Below are 15,048 nucleotides of genomic sequence, written 5' to 3' on the forward strand. Positions count from 1 at the left end.
ACATTTGACATTCACGACTATGCAAAATGAAATTTAAATTTTCGTGTGTGGTTTTTTTATACTTCACATCGTGCAACGTGATTGTGAGATATTCGGCAGTTCGTGAAAATCTTGTCGGTACACTAAACTGTATCTACCGCTTCTAACGCTCATGCAAGTCGTTAATGTAAGCGTTAGATTTTTTTCTCGGCCGTTTAACGGCTCCAGCTAAGCGTTAGAACAGGTTGCGTAAGCGTTAGAAAGTTTTCATGAGCCGTTAGACAGAATTAGTTAGGCGTTAGAGCGTTAGGGTCAAACGTTAGAACGCTCAAATGATCCGTTTGCCATGACCAGTTTGCCGTTAGACCGTTAGGACAAACCGTTAGAACGCTTTCAAGGCCGTTAACTACCCGTTAACTACCCGTTAGTTTTTAGCCGTTTAACGGATAAGCGTTAAAGTACGTTTTCCCGTGTACGGTCACATATCTTAAAAGGTGTTCTGCCTGTGCTCTCGACTCTTAGTAAGGTGTTTCAAAAGGGCTCCATATGTTTTTCTTCTAATTCTCCTTCCATCAAAGCATCTAAAGATTCGCTTAAAAGGCTTCTTTAAGAAAACATCACTGTCAAAGAGTTCCGAAAGGAGACAACTGGAAAACTTGCTTGCCTAGAGTTCAGTGAAGACAAGATTAAAGCAACAGAGGCAAAGATGCACGACCTATGCTCCCAATATGTGACAGCCTTGACAGACAATATAGACCAAAGCTTCCAGCACTCTTTGACAGTCGTTTCATCCTTCCATATCTTCGATCCACTTTCCGTGCCTATTGCAAAATCCCGAGTTTGTAGGATATGGACAAAACGATATCCAAACTCTTGCAAATCACTTTTTTAGTGGAGATGAGAACAGCAGCAAACACCTTAAACTGAAAGCGGAATGGAACAACTTCCAGTATGAGCTGTCTGACTGGAGTAAGGACCATCAGGTTTTACTTCGCCTTCTACAATTTCCACAGAATGCGCCCTACGGAGGTTCCTAAGGCACAAAGAATCCTACCGTAGAAGTTATCCCTTGCTGTTACAAGTCGCAGAAATCTGCCTCTTTATGCCTGTTTCAAATGCATGGCTGGAAAGGGGGACCAGCGCCCTAAAGCACCTAAAAACACGCCTTAGAAATACCCTGAAGAAAGAAGTGCTCGAAAGTCTGCTTCATATTTCCATAAATGGGCCCCCATTAAAAGAATCTGAAGCTGTGATTAACAAAGCAGTGGCGTTATGGAAGGAAAAGAAGCACAGAAGAAAACTGCCACGGTCTTCTCGTCTTCAGCAAAGTGAAAGGGCTATGCCAAATGCACAAGAAGAGCAGGAAGTGGAGGAAAGAGAAGGAGCCAGCGGCACACAAGAAGAAAAAATACAAGAACTACCAAGTTCTAACCAAGGGGAACTTAATTGTCTCGCAACTTCCCCCATAAGGCAGGAAGAGGAAGTTGAACAACTTGCAAAGGAACTTGATCTTACATTCTTGTCAGAAGAAAGTGTATATGAATCTGATATAGAAAACTCACTTTAACTTTCAGTATTGTTACCAATTAGTGAGCACCAGGTCAGCAAAGGGCAAAATCAAAAGGACAGCATGAACGTAACACATTGAATGTATTCTTTTGAATCAGTATTTGAAGATTTATCATTTCACTCTTTTCTAAAACACAGTGATTAAGATTTTGAGGAAAGCGGTTGTAATAAGCATAGTATATGGTTAATAGTATTTCCAAGCATCTAAATTTTTTTTTTTTTGGGGGGGGGGGGGGGGCATACCAGCACTGCACTGCCTTGGCGACAACTTGGAATCTGAACTGCTTCCACTGGAGCACACAGAGAGATGAGGAAACAAGTTGGTCACCACAATGAAGCAAACCCCCTCTGCCTATGTTGGTGATCTCAAGGAAAAAATAATCAGCTTCATTGACAGCAATTCAGAGTAAATACCTTTATTTTGTTTTGCTGTTATACTATTTAAAGTTACTTTATGGATTACTCCCAAATTATATCTAATTCTTGTTTCCTTTTTTTAATGGGGCAGGGAAATTAACCTGGCATGAAGTGAATATCCCACAGGATGAACTGTACGTAAAGATTAGCGGAGACCATCGCCAGGGATCCATGAAGTTTGCCTTTCAGCTTGGTAATGCTGAAAGGCCAAACTCCAGGAAAAAAACCGTTGTTTTCTCCTTGTTTGAGGCCAAAGATACTAGAAACAACATGTTGACAGTAACCTTGCCCTACAAACAACAGCTTGATGATCTTGTGGCAAACGAGTGGCAGTACGAATTCTAAATTCAATTTCCTAGTTGCTCAAATACTTATTGAAATAAATTTAAATATCAGTATACAGTTTACTTACTGAAACTGAACTGTTCTAAGTTTTCTCTATCCATCATATCCAATAAGGGCAAAACCATCCACTTGTTTCTCTTTGACGACTACGAGTTCCTCTGTAAAGTCATGGGAATCTCAGGAGCAAGTGGTGAGCCTTCAAAAAGCAGCCAAATGACCTCTCTTATTAGCATTCTTAGGTGAAACAATGAGCTACTTAACTTCCTTGTCAATTGTGCGATTACTTATAGGTCGGCATCCCTGCCTTTTCTGTACTGTAGTACACCAGAGGGGATCAGTAACTATTAGGTCCTTAGAGCATCTGCGCAGCAAGCTCGTAGAGTTTGAAGCTGCTGGAGGGGACTTGAACAAGGCCAAAGAATACAACGTCATCCATGCTCCACTCTTCAACATCCCAATTAATCAAGTAAGCATTTGCTTTCTAGCGTAAATGTAAACAATTTGTCCATTCAATTAAGACTGGGCATTAAATTTGTTTTGATCTTTTACAGAGTTGTATTCCCGGACTTCACATAAGCCTTGGCTTATTTCTCAAGTTCTCTGACTTTTTCGAAAATGAATGTAGTGAAATGGATGAAAGATTAATTGCCAAGCTTGCTTAAACTGAGGCAGATCCTGATGATGCAAATGTTGACAATCACTTGCAAACTTTGAGGGAAGCTCATAAACATGAGAAGCAAGCCAAGGAGTATTTGGAATAAGCCACTGCTACCCAGGAGTATATGATGTATTTAATTGCCACATCAAGACTGGACATAGATGAGGCCCAGATACATCCCATGATTGTCCAACTCATGCAAACAGTTAAACCATTGCAACAACAGGTTCAACAAGAGGTAGAGTTCACAAATCTATTCCCCCTACCCTAAACAACGTTTAACATGCACTTACTTAAGTGTATATGACACAAAATCTTTTATTAGCTTATTAGGAAGAGCTTTCAAAATGATGAAGAATGGCATTTATTTTATTGCAATAGCATTCTTGGTTGCCGAGTTATTCAAGATTTAGGCTTATGCAAATTAGACAACTTGTGACGTCACAAGACTGACACAAAATGAAGGGAAATCACAAAATTTGGAATATCTACGCAAATACTACATCTTCAGGGTTGAAATTTTGCAGGGTTGATGCGCTGACAAAACTACACATTGTGATAGTGGCTATGATGTCACCATAGCAACGTACTCGTTACCAGACCTCTACCTTCCTAAAATGACAAATGCCTTATTTATTGCTCCACAGTCAAACAGAATTTCTTATACTTGTGCTGCGTAATGTCCATACTCCCTCACACCCACTGAATAAACATCAAGAGCACAAAGCGCTTCTTGGGACGGAAAACTCTGATTTTATCCTTTGGATGGTGAGGGCCTGGAACCCATTGTGTTGCCATGGAAATGTCATAGTGGATCATATCATGAAACTTTGTGATGAGTATAACAACTCTACAAAGTGTCAGTTCCATACAGAAAAAGGCTTAAGAGATATTCCATTTTTTGTGATTTCCCTTCATTTTGTGTCAGTCTTGTGACGTCACAAGTTGTCTAATTTGCATAAGCCTAAATCTTGAATAACTTGCCAACCAAGAATGCTATCGCAATAAAATAAATGCCATTCTTCATCATTTTGAAAGCTCTTCCTAATAAGCTAATAAAAGATTTTGTGTCATATACACTTTAAGACACAAAGTCTAAAACTGATTTAAAAGTTCTCTTGAATTAGTGCTAGGATTGTCTGGTGGAGACTGGAAAGAATCAAGCTTACATCCCCATTTGCTCTCCAAGACTGTATTTGATAGCGAGAATGCTGAACCATCGGATATGGTCGCGTGGCATCTCAAGGGGAGGAGCTCTGTTATGATCTCCCATAATTTCTGGGTCATTGTGCAGTTTTTTTCATGAGCAAAACTCACCCCCAAACTTCATTCGACACACAAGTTCTCTTGGCTGCAGTCCTGACTCAGGATGACAAGGAGCCCTCAAGCAGTAATCAGAACAACTAAAAGCAAATGATCTTCTAAACTGATGAACTCATTCATCGTAATGAGGTTGCAATAAGGAAGCACGTCACATTCGATGAGGAAATTTAGTTTTTTTGTGCCCGTGACTATATGAGACAGCGGACTTTGCTATGAGGTTGATCGCCCATAGCAACGCCTTTGTTTACTGTTGAAGTGAAGAATAGCTTCTGTTTTTAAACTCATGAAAATGAAGGAAAAACGAGAATTCATCGCCTACGCAGTTGGGAAACATGGCGAAGAGGCTTGAAGCAGTTGCGAGGAGCAAAAACCTCGAAGAAAATTGATGGAAAATTCGATTTTTTCACTTAGAAAATCTGCCCATTTTCGCTGGCTCAAAAACATCTGAATTTTGGACTGCTGAGTTTTTGACAACAGATGGTGCCTGAAAGTGCAAAGAGTGATAACCAACACACAAAATTGCGAGGTTAGTATTTTGTTAGTAATTCATTTCTTCACGCGAGGTCTCGTTGAAGTTTGGGTTTTTTGGGTGTCGAAGACGCCATTTTTAAATTCCTTAGCTTAGTGAATATTTTCTCTGTATGTTTTTGTCATATTGTATAGGCCTTACATTTGAACATATAGTTCGCATTGACCTTATGAGATTTGGTATAAGGATGTGTTTGGGTCAAGTACCAGATACGGAAATATGTCATAGACTCGTCCAGCCAGGTGAGCACGTACGTTTTTTTCCTGCGTCATTGACTCATGCAGCAAAGTGCATGAGCACATTTTTTTCCCCACGTGCAAAGAAGTGTTCCGTGGAAAGAAGTGTCCCTTTGAAGCCACCATATTTGTGCTGTGTGTTCTAACCTCTGCTCCATTTGTAAGTTTAATCTCAATTATTTTTGCAAGTTAACTGCAACGTTGTTTGGACATTTCATAGCTCTGATACAAGGAAGCTTGATTAGGAACTTGTATACTGGAAAGTCCTTTATTCCAGCCACAAAGAAGCGAATATGGCACATGTTAACATCCTGTGAAATTCCATCGATGAGAGAGAGTTCACTAGAAAACAAACTAGTTGATTATTTGAGTTCCTTGTGCCCTTGGCTAAAACGAAACAGAAATCAAAGGCTCCTGTGAGCCAACTCATAAATGCAGATGACACATCAGTAATTGAAATTAAGACGGCTACGGACACTTCCTTGAAAGCTAAAAGAAATTATATCTTTGCCCGATTATGTAACTAGAAATAACCATTCTTGCACTATAGAAATGATTGTAAACTTATTCCCTACTCATTGAATAAGGTTATTCTGATGCGCCAACTAAAAAATTTTCACGTTTTTTTTTTTCAAAGTTCATGCTGACACTTCATTGATTGAATTTAAGACACCGCACTTTATGGAGAAAACGAAAAAAACAACTTTGCTCAAGCTGATCTCACAAAGGGAAATCTGTTGAACAAAGTGTTGCATTACATTACATGCCTGACATAAATGCGTGAAATTTTTCCTTTGGAGTTCAGTCCACACAATCTTCAAGTAAAAATAAGTTGAAATATGACTAACTCTTGCTAAATAAGAATTACAGTAATAGCCTGCGTATAAGAACCTGGGTTTTAAGAACCTGTTAGGCTAAAATTTTCATTTTAAGCCCCCTCCACATAAGAACCTATTTAGGCTAAAATTTTAAGTTAGGTTCTTATCAGTGGGTTTGCCGTGAAAGTGTATAGATAGAAACTGCTGAATTAAGATCATCATCTATTTAAAAGTAACTTGACATAACTTTTTTTTCTTTCAAGCTTAAGTACCATGTTGTATGTCTATTGTGTTTGCCATTATACTGTATTATGAGATGACATTTATAATATATATAGTATATTCAGATCAAATTGATATGAAAATGTAAGAACCTATCTTAAGAACCTCGGTAGCCTAAATTTGCTTTAAGTACCATTTATATAAGAACCTATTTAGGCTGAATTGAAAAATTCAGGTTCTTATGCGTGGGCTATTACTGTATTTCAATAAAAGCTAGTTGTCTGTATTGTGCTTCATTATTCAATGAACGTACCAAAAAGGTTTTGATCCTGTACTACGGTAGGAAAGTTACTCAGTTGCGTTCATGGTTCACATGCATTTCAATAAATTCCACACGGTATGTATTAAACAGTTGATGAAAATTTATCGACTGCGTCCTTTTGCTTTCCCATAAATAACCAGATGTAAATTGCGAAAATGAAACATTTTTTCCCTTTGAAACCTCTATAAAAGCTGAAAAAATCTAAAAATGTTCATTTCACAAGAAATTTGCATAATTTTGTTTACGACGTCACTGATGTGTGACATGGGACTTTCCGCTTTTGCGTGAAAACTGACAGCCAAACTAATTTTTTTAGCAAACTAATCTACTTGATGAAATACTTTTGTACAAGAAGCAAAAATATGATGAAAGATGTCGAGTTTCCATGTATGTAAAAAGTTATGATTACCAGTGAACTTTTCAGTTAACAGTGCTTCTTTCAGCTGAAGACATTTTCCGGCGGGTAATATTATTTAGCGGCAAAATTTCAAGTAGTGCAAGGCAATATCACGCAATCTTTCTGACTAAAACTATTCAGTTAGTTCGATCGCGAAAGGAGGATAGGTTAAAAAATCAGTGAGGCGTACAATTAATAAGGTCACTAGAGCTAAACATACATCAGTGCATGCCACGTTAATGCTCTAAAAAGCGTCTTGCTTATTCCAAGCTCCTGCCGACACTTCACTAGTGAATTTTTAAATTAAATTAATTTTAAATTCAATTATTGTTTAATTAAATTATTTTTAAATTCAATTATTTTTAAGTTCTTAAACACCGCACTTTGGAAAAAACGAAAAAACCTATAACTTTGCTCAGATTCAACGAAAAATCCCCATTCTTACACTAAAATGATTGTCAAATTCTTGTCTACAGATTGAATAAGATTATTCTGATACATCATGAAAAAATTTCCTTGTTTTTTTTTTCACTAATAGACTTTACGACCCTGGACTTTCTGAAAAACTGAAAAAACTCATAACTTTGCTCAGATTTAACGAAAAATCCCCATTCTCGTACTAAATGATCGTCAAATTATTCTCTACAGATTGAATAAGAATATCCTGAAGCATCATGAACAAATTGAATTTAAAACTCATCACTGCGCATGCCCGAAAGTTAACGACAGAACCAACCAAGCAAAAAGTCCGCTACTGCTATAATTCGTTCATTGCGCATGCGCTCATTTACGAGTTAAAAAAAAAAGCTAGGCTGGCTGCCTCCTCAAGGTCAAATATGGCCAACCTCGATTCCCATAACAAACATTCGAAGGCACTCAATAATCCTTGATTACTCCCAGTTTTATGCCTGTATTTTATTCCAGGAAATGACTGGAAAGGAAACTTAACAATACGTTATAGAATTGTATACACATAGCCAAAGTTTTTTTAATTGGAGCATACACCAAATTTATAAATGGTTTCGAATACATGAAAGCGAGGCTTGGTAGGCCAGAGATCACAACAACAATGGTGTATGGTAGTGGTAGTAACAAAGCGAGTGTAATTCTTACCAAAGATGATATCCCGGGAGCTTTTTGGCCAGAAGAAATCCTTCCTCCCTGAAAAAGGAAGGGTTGAGGTTCTGGCTGTGCTGTTGTGGCGACTCTTTTAAAGGTCTTAAGACGAAAAGCTTTGCATGTTAAACAGTAAGCACGTGCTAAAAATGACAGTTTTTTGTTTCAGCTGTTTTACATGTAGCCCTGGAAATAAAATGCTTTTGCTCATTATATTCCAGGGTTGAAGAACATGTGAGGACTAGAGGGGATGAAATGGTCATCGATCCTGATCCAGATGAAATATACACTAAAAGAAAGAAAAGGGGTTTCAAGTCTCCCTAACAACACTCCTGCCGCATCAAGCTTAAAGCATCCAAGTGATGGCTGGGGAAAGTCACTAAAACGAATGCCGTCATTCACTAGAGTGGAAATGAATCAACAGCGAAATCAGGGAAGAGAATGGCAAATACAGAGCATCACTCTATTCCAACTAATTTGAGGAAAGCTACATTTTTGAACGACCAATATTTAAAGGTCATTCAGGCTAACAGTGAACAAACGTATTTTTATTTAACCCTTTAAGACCCAATTGTACAAATTTGTACGATTCAACACGTGGTCTTCAAAATGTGGGCTTACTTCGACTGGCATTCTGGGATTGAATAAAAAGCTTATTATTGGATACATTGAAATGTTATGCCTCTTATCAAATCAGTTCCTGGCGAATTCCTGTTTGCAAGACACGGTTTTTTCTTCGATATTTTCTTGTGTGAATAATGCTGGCGATTTAAAGATGGCGGCGCAGTATTTTACTTTGGAAGAGGTTCTGGAGAGAGTTGTAAATGATGAAGAAGTCAGTGATTTCGATGAAAGCAAGGAAGACTTACCAGATGTGTCAGAAAGCGAAAACAATGGCGATTCAAGCAAAAGTGAGAGTGAATTCATCGAAAATAGTGATGGTTCTGGTAGGCTTGTGCTCTTTGTTTACATTTGGAGAAAAATATTTGTCATTTACGAATAATTTCACTTCGTTTTTCTTTGTCTTCTTATGTGAATTTCTTTTTATAAACATGCAGATGTTAGCAATGAAGAAGTCAGTGATAATGGCGGACCTGATCGTAGTGTCCTACAAGTACTCGTGGTCGAGGAAAAGGTGCGCGTGTAAGACGAGGGCAAAGACTGTGCTTCAGGGGGGTTCCTTGTGGATCTCGCCGTGGTCGCCAAAACAGAAGACAACCACGCAATGCTGATCCAGAATTGCAGTGGTCTAGAGATGCAGGAATTCACACAGCACCCCAACCATTCACTGAGCAAGCACATGGTCCTTCTAGACGATTTGTGAATCCAGAGAACAATCCAGCTAAGTTTTATTTTGATCTTCTTTTCACTGATGACATCTGGCAAATGATTGTCCGGGAAACCAACAGTTATTATAATTTTATGGTAAGAACTGACCCAAACAAACATAAACAGGCATTGCACCCAGTTACAAGGGAAGAAATGGAGGCTTTCATAGGCACAATAATTTTGATGGGCATTATCAAGCTTCCACGTTTTCGAATGTACTGGAAAGAAGATTATCTTATTCACCAAGACGGTATCAGCAATGTAATGTCACGCACCAGATTTTTACAAATCTGGCGTTATTTTCACCTGGCTGATAATTCTGTTGCACCCCCAGTTGGTGATCCTGGATATGATAAACTTTACAGAGTCTGAACATTTGAAATCGAGAGTTTAGTCTCCGCAACTTTTAGCAACAACTGATTGCAACTGGCTTGTGAATTTCAGGGAATTTTATTGTATTCAGAATTTTTATTTTATTGTATTCAGAACACTGAACTGTTTTGTGCTTTTGATATACCTTTTGAGCAAATGGAAGGGTTTTTTCTAAACTCCTTTGCCTGTTATTAGATTTCAGATCAGGTTTGTTGTTGAAAGGCTTGACATTTTGGAGCCCGATCGAAATTACAAAAAATTGCATAATTTCTGTTCTTTTTATGATATTCACTAGGGTTTTTTGCATTCTGTTCCTTAGAAATTGCAGAATCTGGTTAACATAAAACTAAACCAGGCAGGGATCTTTTCCATGATGAACTATGACAGTGCTTTCATCTTTTAGAGTTCATCGCAAACAGTGAGCAAGTACTGTGCTTACCCTGAAAGGATCAAATTGTTATTAATTACATAAAAACAGCTTTTTGGGAAGATAATTTTATAAGGAATACATACATACATGGTTTTATAGCATTTAACTAAAATCCTGATGATCTGTGACTCAAAATGTTGTCGTCGCTCGGGGGAAAAAATATGGTGTAAAAAAAATCTGGGTCTTAAAGGGTTAAGAGCGAAATGTTACCACTGTTTCAAGAAGAGTGATGCATCCCATATTTTTCGTTTCTCTACGTTCATCATTTCAGGTCAAATCATTGATGCTAACTGTTCATGTAAGGCCGGCAAAGTGGGATACCGTAATCATGTTCTTGCCTTAATGTTCAAGGCGTGCAAGTTCAGCTCATTTGACAGTACAAGCACTGATGACTTGTGCCACAATGAGCAACCAGATGTTGCCTGCACATCTCAGCTCTAGAAATGGCATAAAAAAGGAAGGGGGGACAAAATATCTGCACAGCCAGTAAAGGAAGTCACCATTTCAAAAACTAAACTTGATGAAACCAATAGTAGAGATGGAGTTAGGTGTCTGTTGTACGAGAAAAGAACTGATGCAGGTCATGGTTTTCAAACTGAGATACAACTGAATAAAGGCCTCCAGCAAATCAACATCGACATGGGTTTCGCAATAATGGCTTGAAACCATTCTTCAGTGGACAGTTTGTAGAAACTAACTTTGGAAAAAGTCAAATTGGATCATTCTGTAGTTACAAGTTAACCCACACAGAGGCAAACTTCCAGCCTTTGGTTGATATTTTGTCAGTACCAAGAGAGAACAACAGAAAGAAAGCCTGTTTACTTATCCCTGGTTTCCATTAGTTCCAAGTGGTGATTTTGTCCTAACAACCTGGATGCGACAGAAAGAGCTCTTATGAGTTCCCTGGCAGTCGAGGAGACTGTGATTAACAACACTGAATGAAGCACAAGAGAGCAATTTCAATCACCCATCACAATTGCATCTCCCAAGCACTTTAAACTACGGAAATAGTGGCCTCTCTTATGCCATAGTTGGAGATGAAATCTTCCCTGAAAAGCCATAGCCAGGAAGAAATCTTGAGTGTCAGAGAAATTATAACAACAGGCTGTCCAGAGCTAGGTGCACGGTTGAAATTGCCTTTCACATTTTCACAGCAAAGCTTTGAAGGAATGTGCCATCTGCAGAGACTGTAAAGCCGGAAAACTTCAACTTCTTAAAGAGGAAAGTTCAAGAAATGGCCACAGACGGATTCGCATTCTCCAATGCAAATGAGTCAGTTGTAAATTTCATGAGAATCCAAAATGTTTTCACACTTCACAAAAGAGATTGCAATTCTATGAGGTGAACCGTGCAATCGTTTTGGCCTTTTGGTTGCGCTTATTCCGCCGCTCAAACGTTTTGCAGCATTGTCAACCTGCCAAATCCCATCTGCAAAAAACCCAGGTCACAGCACACTTAGGCTATTTTCAAAGCTGCAGAAACTCTTCTCGAAGAACTAAATGATGCCGCCTTTCAAGCTAAGAAACTGTCGAGGGACATTGGAGATATCAAGGACTATTCGGACAAAGAACAAAAGGTTGTCGATGTTGGTGCCAACTTGGATAGTTCGAGGAGCAGAAGAGGTTGGTCAGGGTGCAATGGAGTTGTTCCTGCGATATCGGTCAATACTGGGAAGGTTGTGGACGTTGTTTATTTAAGTAGTCCATGCAGTGAACGCAACAAAATGGAGAAGAGAAACACTGGCAAGATTTTCAGATGTGAATTTCTTGGGTGGTATCTTCATCATGGCGACAATTATTTTCAGAATCATGATGGAACTGCAGCGGTTAATGTTCCATTTGTACTGTTTGCATGCAACAGGTCTAAGAGTACACATGTGTTTACTGTGTTCATGTAAACAACTCCATTGCATGCCAGCTGTTTGGTGAGAGAATAATACTAAAATTGCATGTGACAGTTGGTGTGGCATAGCCCCCAACCCCTCCCCTCTTCCCCTCACTCTGGTCAATGAGATTATATGTATGTTTCCTCAACAATAAAAGGAAGCTACTATTCAAGTTTCTACAACTCGAGCTATTATTGATAACTATAAAAATCCCATAGCTTGCATGTAACTTGACTGCCTAAATATGGTGTATTCTCTCTAAGAGGTTTTACGCTCTTGAAAAAATGCTCAAACAGGTTTACAGTGTAAGGTGCTATGAATTTTTAGAGTCTTTTCGGAGATTTAAAAAAAGTTGCATGAAGGAGAATAAATTAGGAGGAAAAATTAGAATTAGACACTAATGATTCAAAGGGATACTCTAGACCCCTAAACAACTTTCCAAATTCAGAAAGCTTATGACCCAAATAGAAGATATTTACCAAAATTGGAGTTCGATCTCCGCTATTTTGCCCAGAAAAACGAAAAGTTTCTCGCCATGGGATTCGAAGCAGAGCTTGGGCCGAAAACCGGAAATGACGTAGAAAGAAGAAATCGCCAAACCTTTTCCAGTTAGATTCCCCTGGATTTCTTTAGCAAGATTCGGTAAATGGCTTGATTTAAGATTCCAAAATAAAATGAATGGTTCGTGTTTTGTGGAGAATTCAATAATACTGTATCGATTTATAGTTGCTTGATGCTTAATTGTAGTAACAACGGTGAAGGTCTTCATAATTGGCATTTCTTTCGGGTTTTGTACGGATGGTTTGGACACACGCGATTCGTTTTGTTTGCTCGCCCCACGACCTCTGCTCACTTTTCTGAAGACTTTTCTGTGTCTGTGGAAAGATGAAAAGCTCACAAAACGCCATTTCAACCTTGTTTTAGAGAAGGACTATCAGAAAATAAGAGCATAAGCCCGATGGAGGACAGCACATCCAATGAAGCCGCTCGCGCCAGACAGATTACAAAACAAGCTACTCACCAGAACTAGGGTTCACTGTATGTTTGAAAAATAAAAAATTGTTATTGCAGTGCAGCCTGAAGAAAACTAGCATTAGCCGATAATGATACTTAAGCTTACCTTTTGAAGATGCCTAGTATCGCAGTTATTTCATTAACCTTGTTCAGTTCAGGTACGCGACTGTTGTCATATGTATTTGCTGTATACGCAGCGGGACAGGGCAAAATGACCAACAACAGCTAGTGAGCACCGTTTTCTAAATCAGCATAATATCAACGGTAACAACCCTTATTTTGCTTTAAAATGAAAAACAATGAAAAATTTCCAGTCAAATTAGTTAGCGGAAAAAATCCCTGTAAAGTGAGCTAGAATGCAATATGGCATGAAAGGTAACTCGGTTAATATCCCAAAAGGCCCAGCACAAGACAATGACTTCCGAATTTATTTATGTGCTTAGTTCTCGTCGTAGTATTGCTGTTTGTACAGGTACCGCTCCTGTAAAGTGTGAATCGTTATAACGAATGCTGCCCACATCTCCGAACTTTCGCTGAGCTTTGTACGCTGCGTCTCTAACAGGCCGATTCCCAGGAAAAAATCCACGTGGATTTTTTTTTTAAATATAACTTAACTAGATTTCAAATAACAACGCCGTACCATAAAAAGGAAACTTTAATGCTACTCAGAACTATTCAATCCCCAATGAAATCACATTGCGGATGTGAAATACACCGAATTTGCGATAGAATGCATGACTGGCTGCTTACCAAACCTATTCCGCACTCGTTTTGTAGAGTCCGTAACCGAGTTCACTTCGCTGTTGCACAGCTAAACACACACGACAGAGCGCCCTCGTAGCTCTGCTAACGTAACTCTGTCGGCAATTTCCATTGTACTATTTTGTTCAGAAAAAAAACAAGCAAAAGAACTGCGCTAATGCCCGGAATCCATATAGATCGTTTTCATGTGACGTCACGCATTGGCCCGCCGCTATATTGGTGTACCACTTTTGATTGCGTAATACGGCATTGGTAGGTCACAACTACAATTCCCACCAGTAAAAATGGATTTAAACAAAAGTGAATCAAGCTCCGAGGATAATTGGAAGGTTGCCTATTCTTTTCCGATTTCTGAATATGCTAAGAAGCTGGATTTGCCGGTCAGAGATCGATATTTGCAGAAAATATCCACAATCGGAATTGATCCAGTGTTGATCGAAGGGAAGCACTTTCAGCCTGACTGTTTACCTCCGGCCGAATCCACAGATATCTTGTGTTATCTCGTTTTGGAGACAAGCTTCTACACTTAGAAACAGTTTAAAGCTTTTCGAAGTCTGGAAGCGTACAACCAAATGGTCTCTGGTTTTATTGCAAGCATACAAGGCCACATCATAGCAAGCAAGTTTGTTGTTTTGGCAAGGGTGAGATATTCTCCGGGCATGGACGACTCGCTCATTCCTTTTTGGATAATCACGGAAAGAGAAAGAACAGTCGCGGCTGCTCATTGTATGGGTTGCACAGCTGGTATTGCGGAATCCTGTTCGCATATAGCCAGCGTGCTTTCTGATCTAGAAGCGAGGACGAAAATAAATGGCAAACTTTTCTGCACGCAAGTGAAGTGCTCATGGCTCCTACCCACATACGTCAAACAAGTAGAATATGGGAGGATTCGAGATATCAACTTTACGTCCGCAAGAAAAGTGAAAAGTGACTTAGATGCCAAGATTGATAGCCTTCCCAATGTTTCTAGCCCTGAAAATTCTACAAATCGAAATGTGGCAAACAAAATTCCGGCACCTACAAAACCGGAAATGGAGGCATTTTTCACTTTTGTCCAGGATCGATCTTGTTAGCAAGAATTTGCTAGCAAATTATTTTCGCAATTGTTGCAAAGAAAACGGCTATTAGAAAAGTATAGAAGAAATAGCAAAAATCGCAAAAGTAACAAGACATTTTCTTGCCATGTGAAAAGACTAAGTAACAAATATGGCGAAAATGGCAAGAATGACAAATATATCGAAAATCAACGAAAATCAAAACTTAGAAAGGGAAATGGTAAAGTAGGGCATTGAGAAGTCCGCAAATTTCGCAAAAGTAATAAGACT

General features: G+C 38.9%; 2 protein-coding genes, 1 long non-coding RNA gene and 1 pseudogene across 3 annotated transcripts in view; 3 read left to right on the forward strand and 1 right to left on the reverse strand.

Moving 5' to 3' along the window:
- Positions 1-1,948: 1,948 nt before the first annotated feature.
- On the reverse strand, positions 1,949-7,131 carry LOC146481139 (uncharacterized). The gene is made up of 2 exons (XR_014864531.1): positions 4,049-7,131; positions 1,949-3,260 (listed from the first exon to the last, which is right to left on the reverse strand). It is a non-coding gene; the product is annotated as an uncharacterized LOC146481139 (long non-coding RNA).
- Positions 1,955-15,048, forward strand: part of LOC146481140 (uncharacterized) — a 37,346-nt gene continuing 24,252 nt past the window's right edge. The window contains exons 1-2 of the mRNA XM_085108773.1: positions 1,955-2,776; positions 2,862-3,206. Of these exons, the coding sequence (XP_084964899.1) occupies positions 3,093-3,206 (114 nt within the window). The 5' untranslated portion in view covers positions 1,955-2,776; positions 2,862-3,092. The remainder of the gene's footprint in view (positions 2,777-2,861; positions 3,207-15,048) is intronic.
- Positions 7,124-12,304, forward strand: LOC146481141 (uncharacterized). Its single transcript, XM_085108774.1, has 2 exons — positions 7,124-8,878; positions 8,990-12,304. The coding sequence occupies exons 1-2, from the start codon at positions 8,605-8,607 to the stop codon at positions 9,076-9,078; spliced, it is 363 nt and encodes a 120-aa protein (XP_084964900.1). The 5' UTR covers positions 7,124-8,604; the 3' UTR covers positions 9,079-12,304.
- Positions 13,882-14,949, forward strand: LOC146481142 (uncharacterized; annotated as a pseudogene).

The sequence above is a fragment of the Pavona decussata genome, unplaced genomic scaffold (assembly GCF_977016875.1).
Source record: "Pavona decussata unplaced genomic scaffold, jaPavDecu1.1 SCAFFOLD_51, whole genome shotgun sequence".
Lineage (NCBI taxonomy): Eukaryota > Metazoa > Cnidaria > Anthozoa > Scleractinia > Agariciidae > Pavona > Pavona decussata.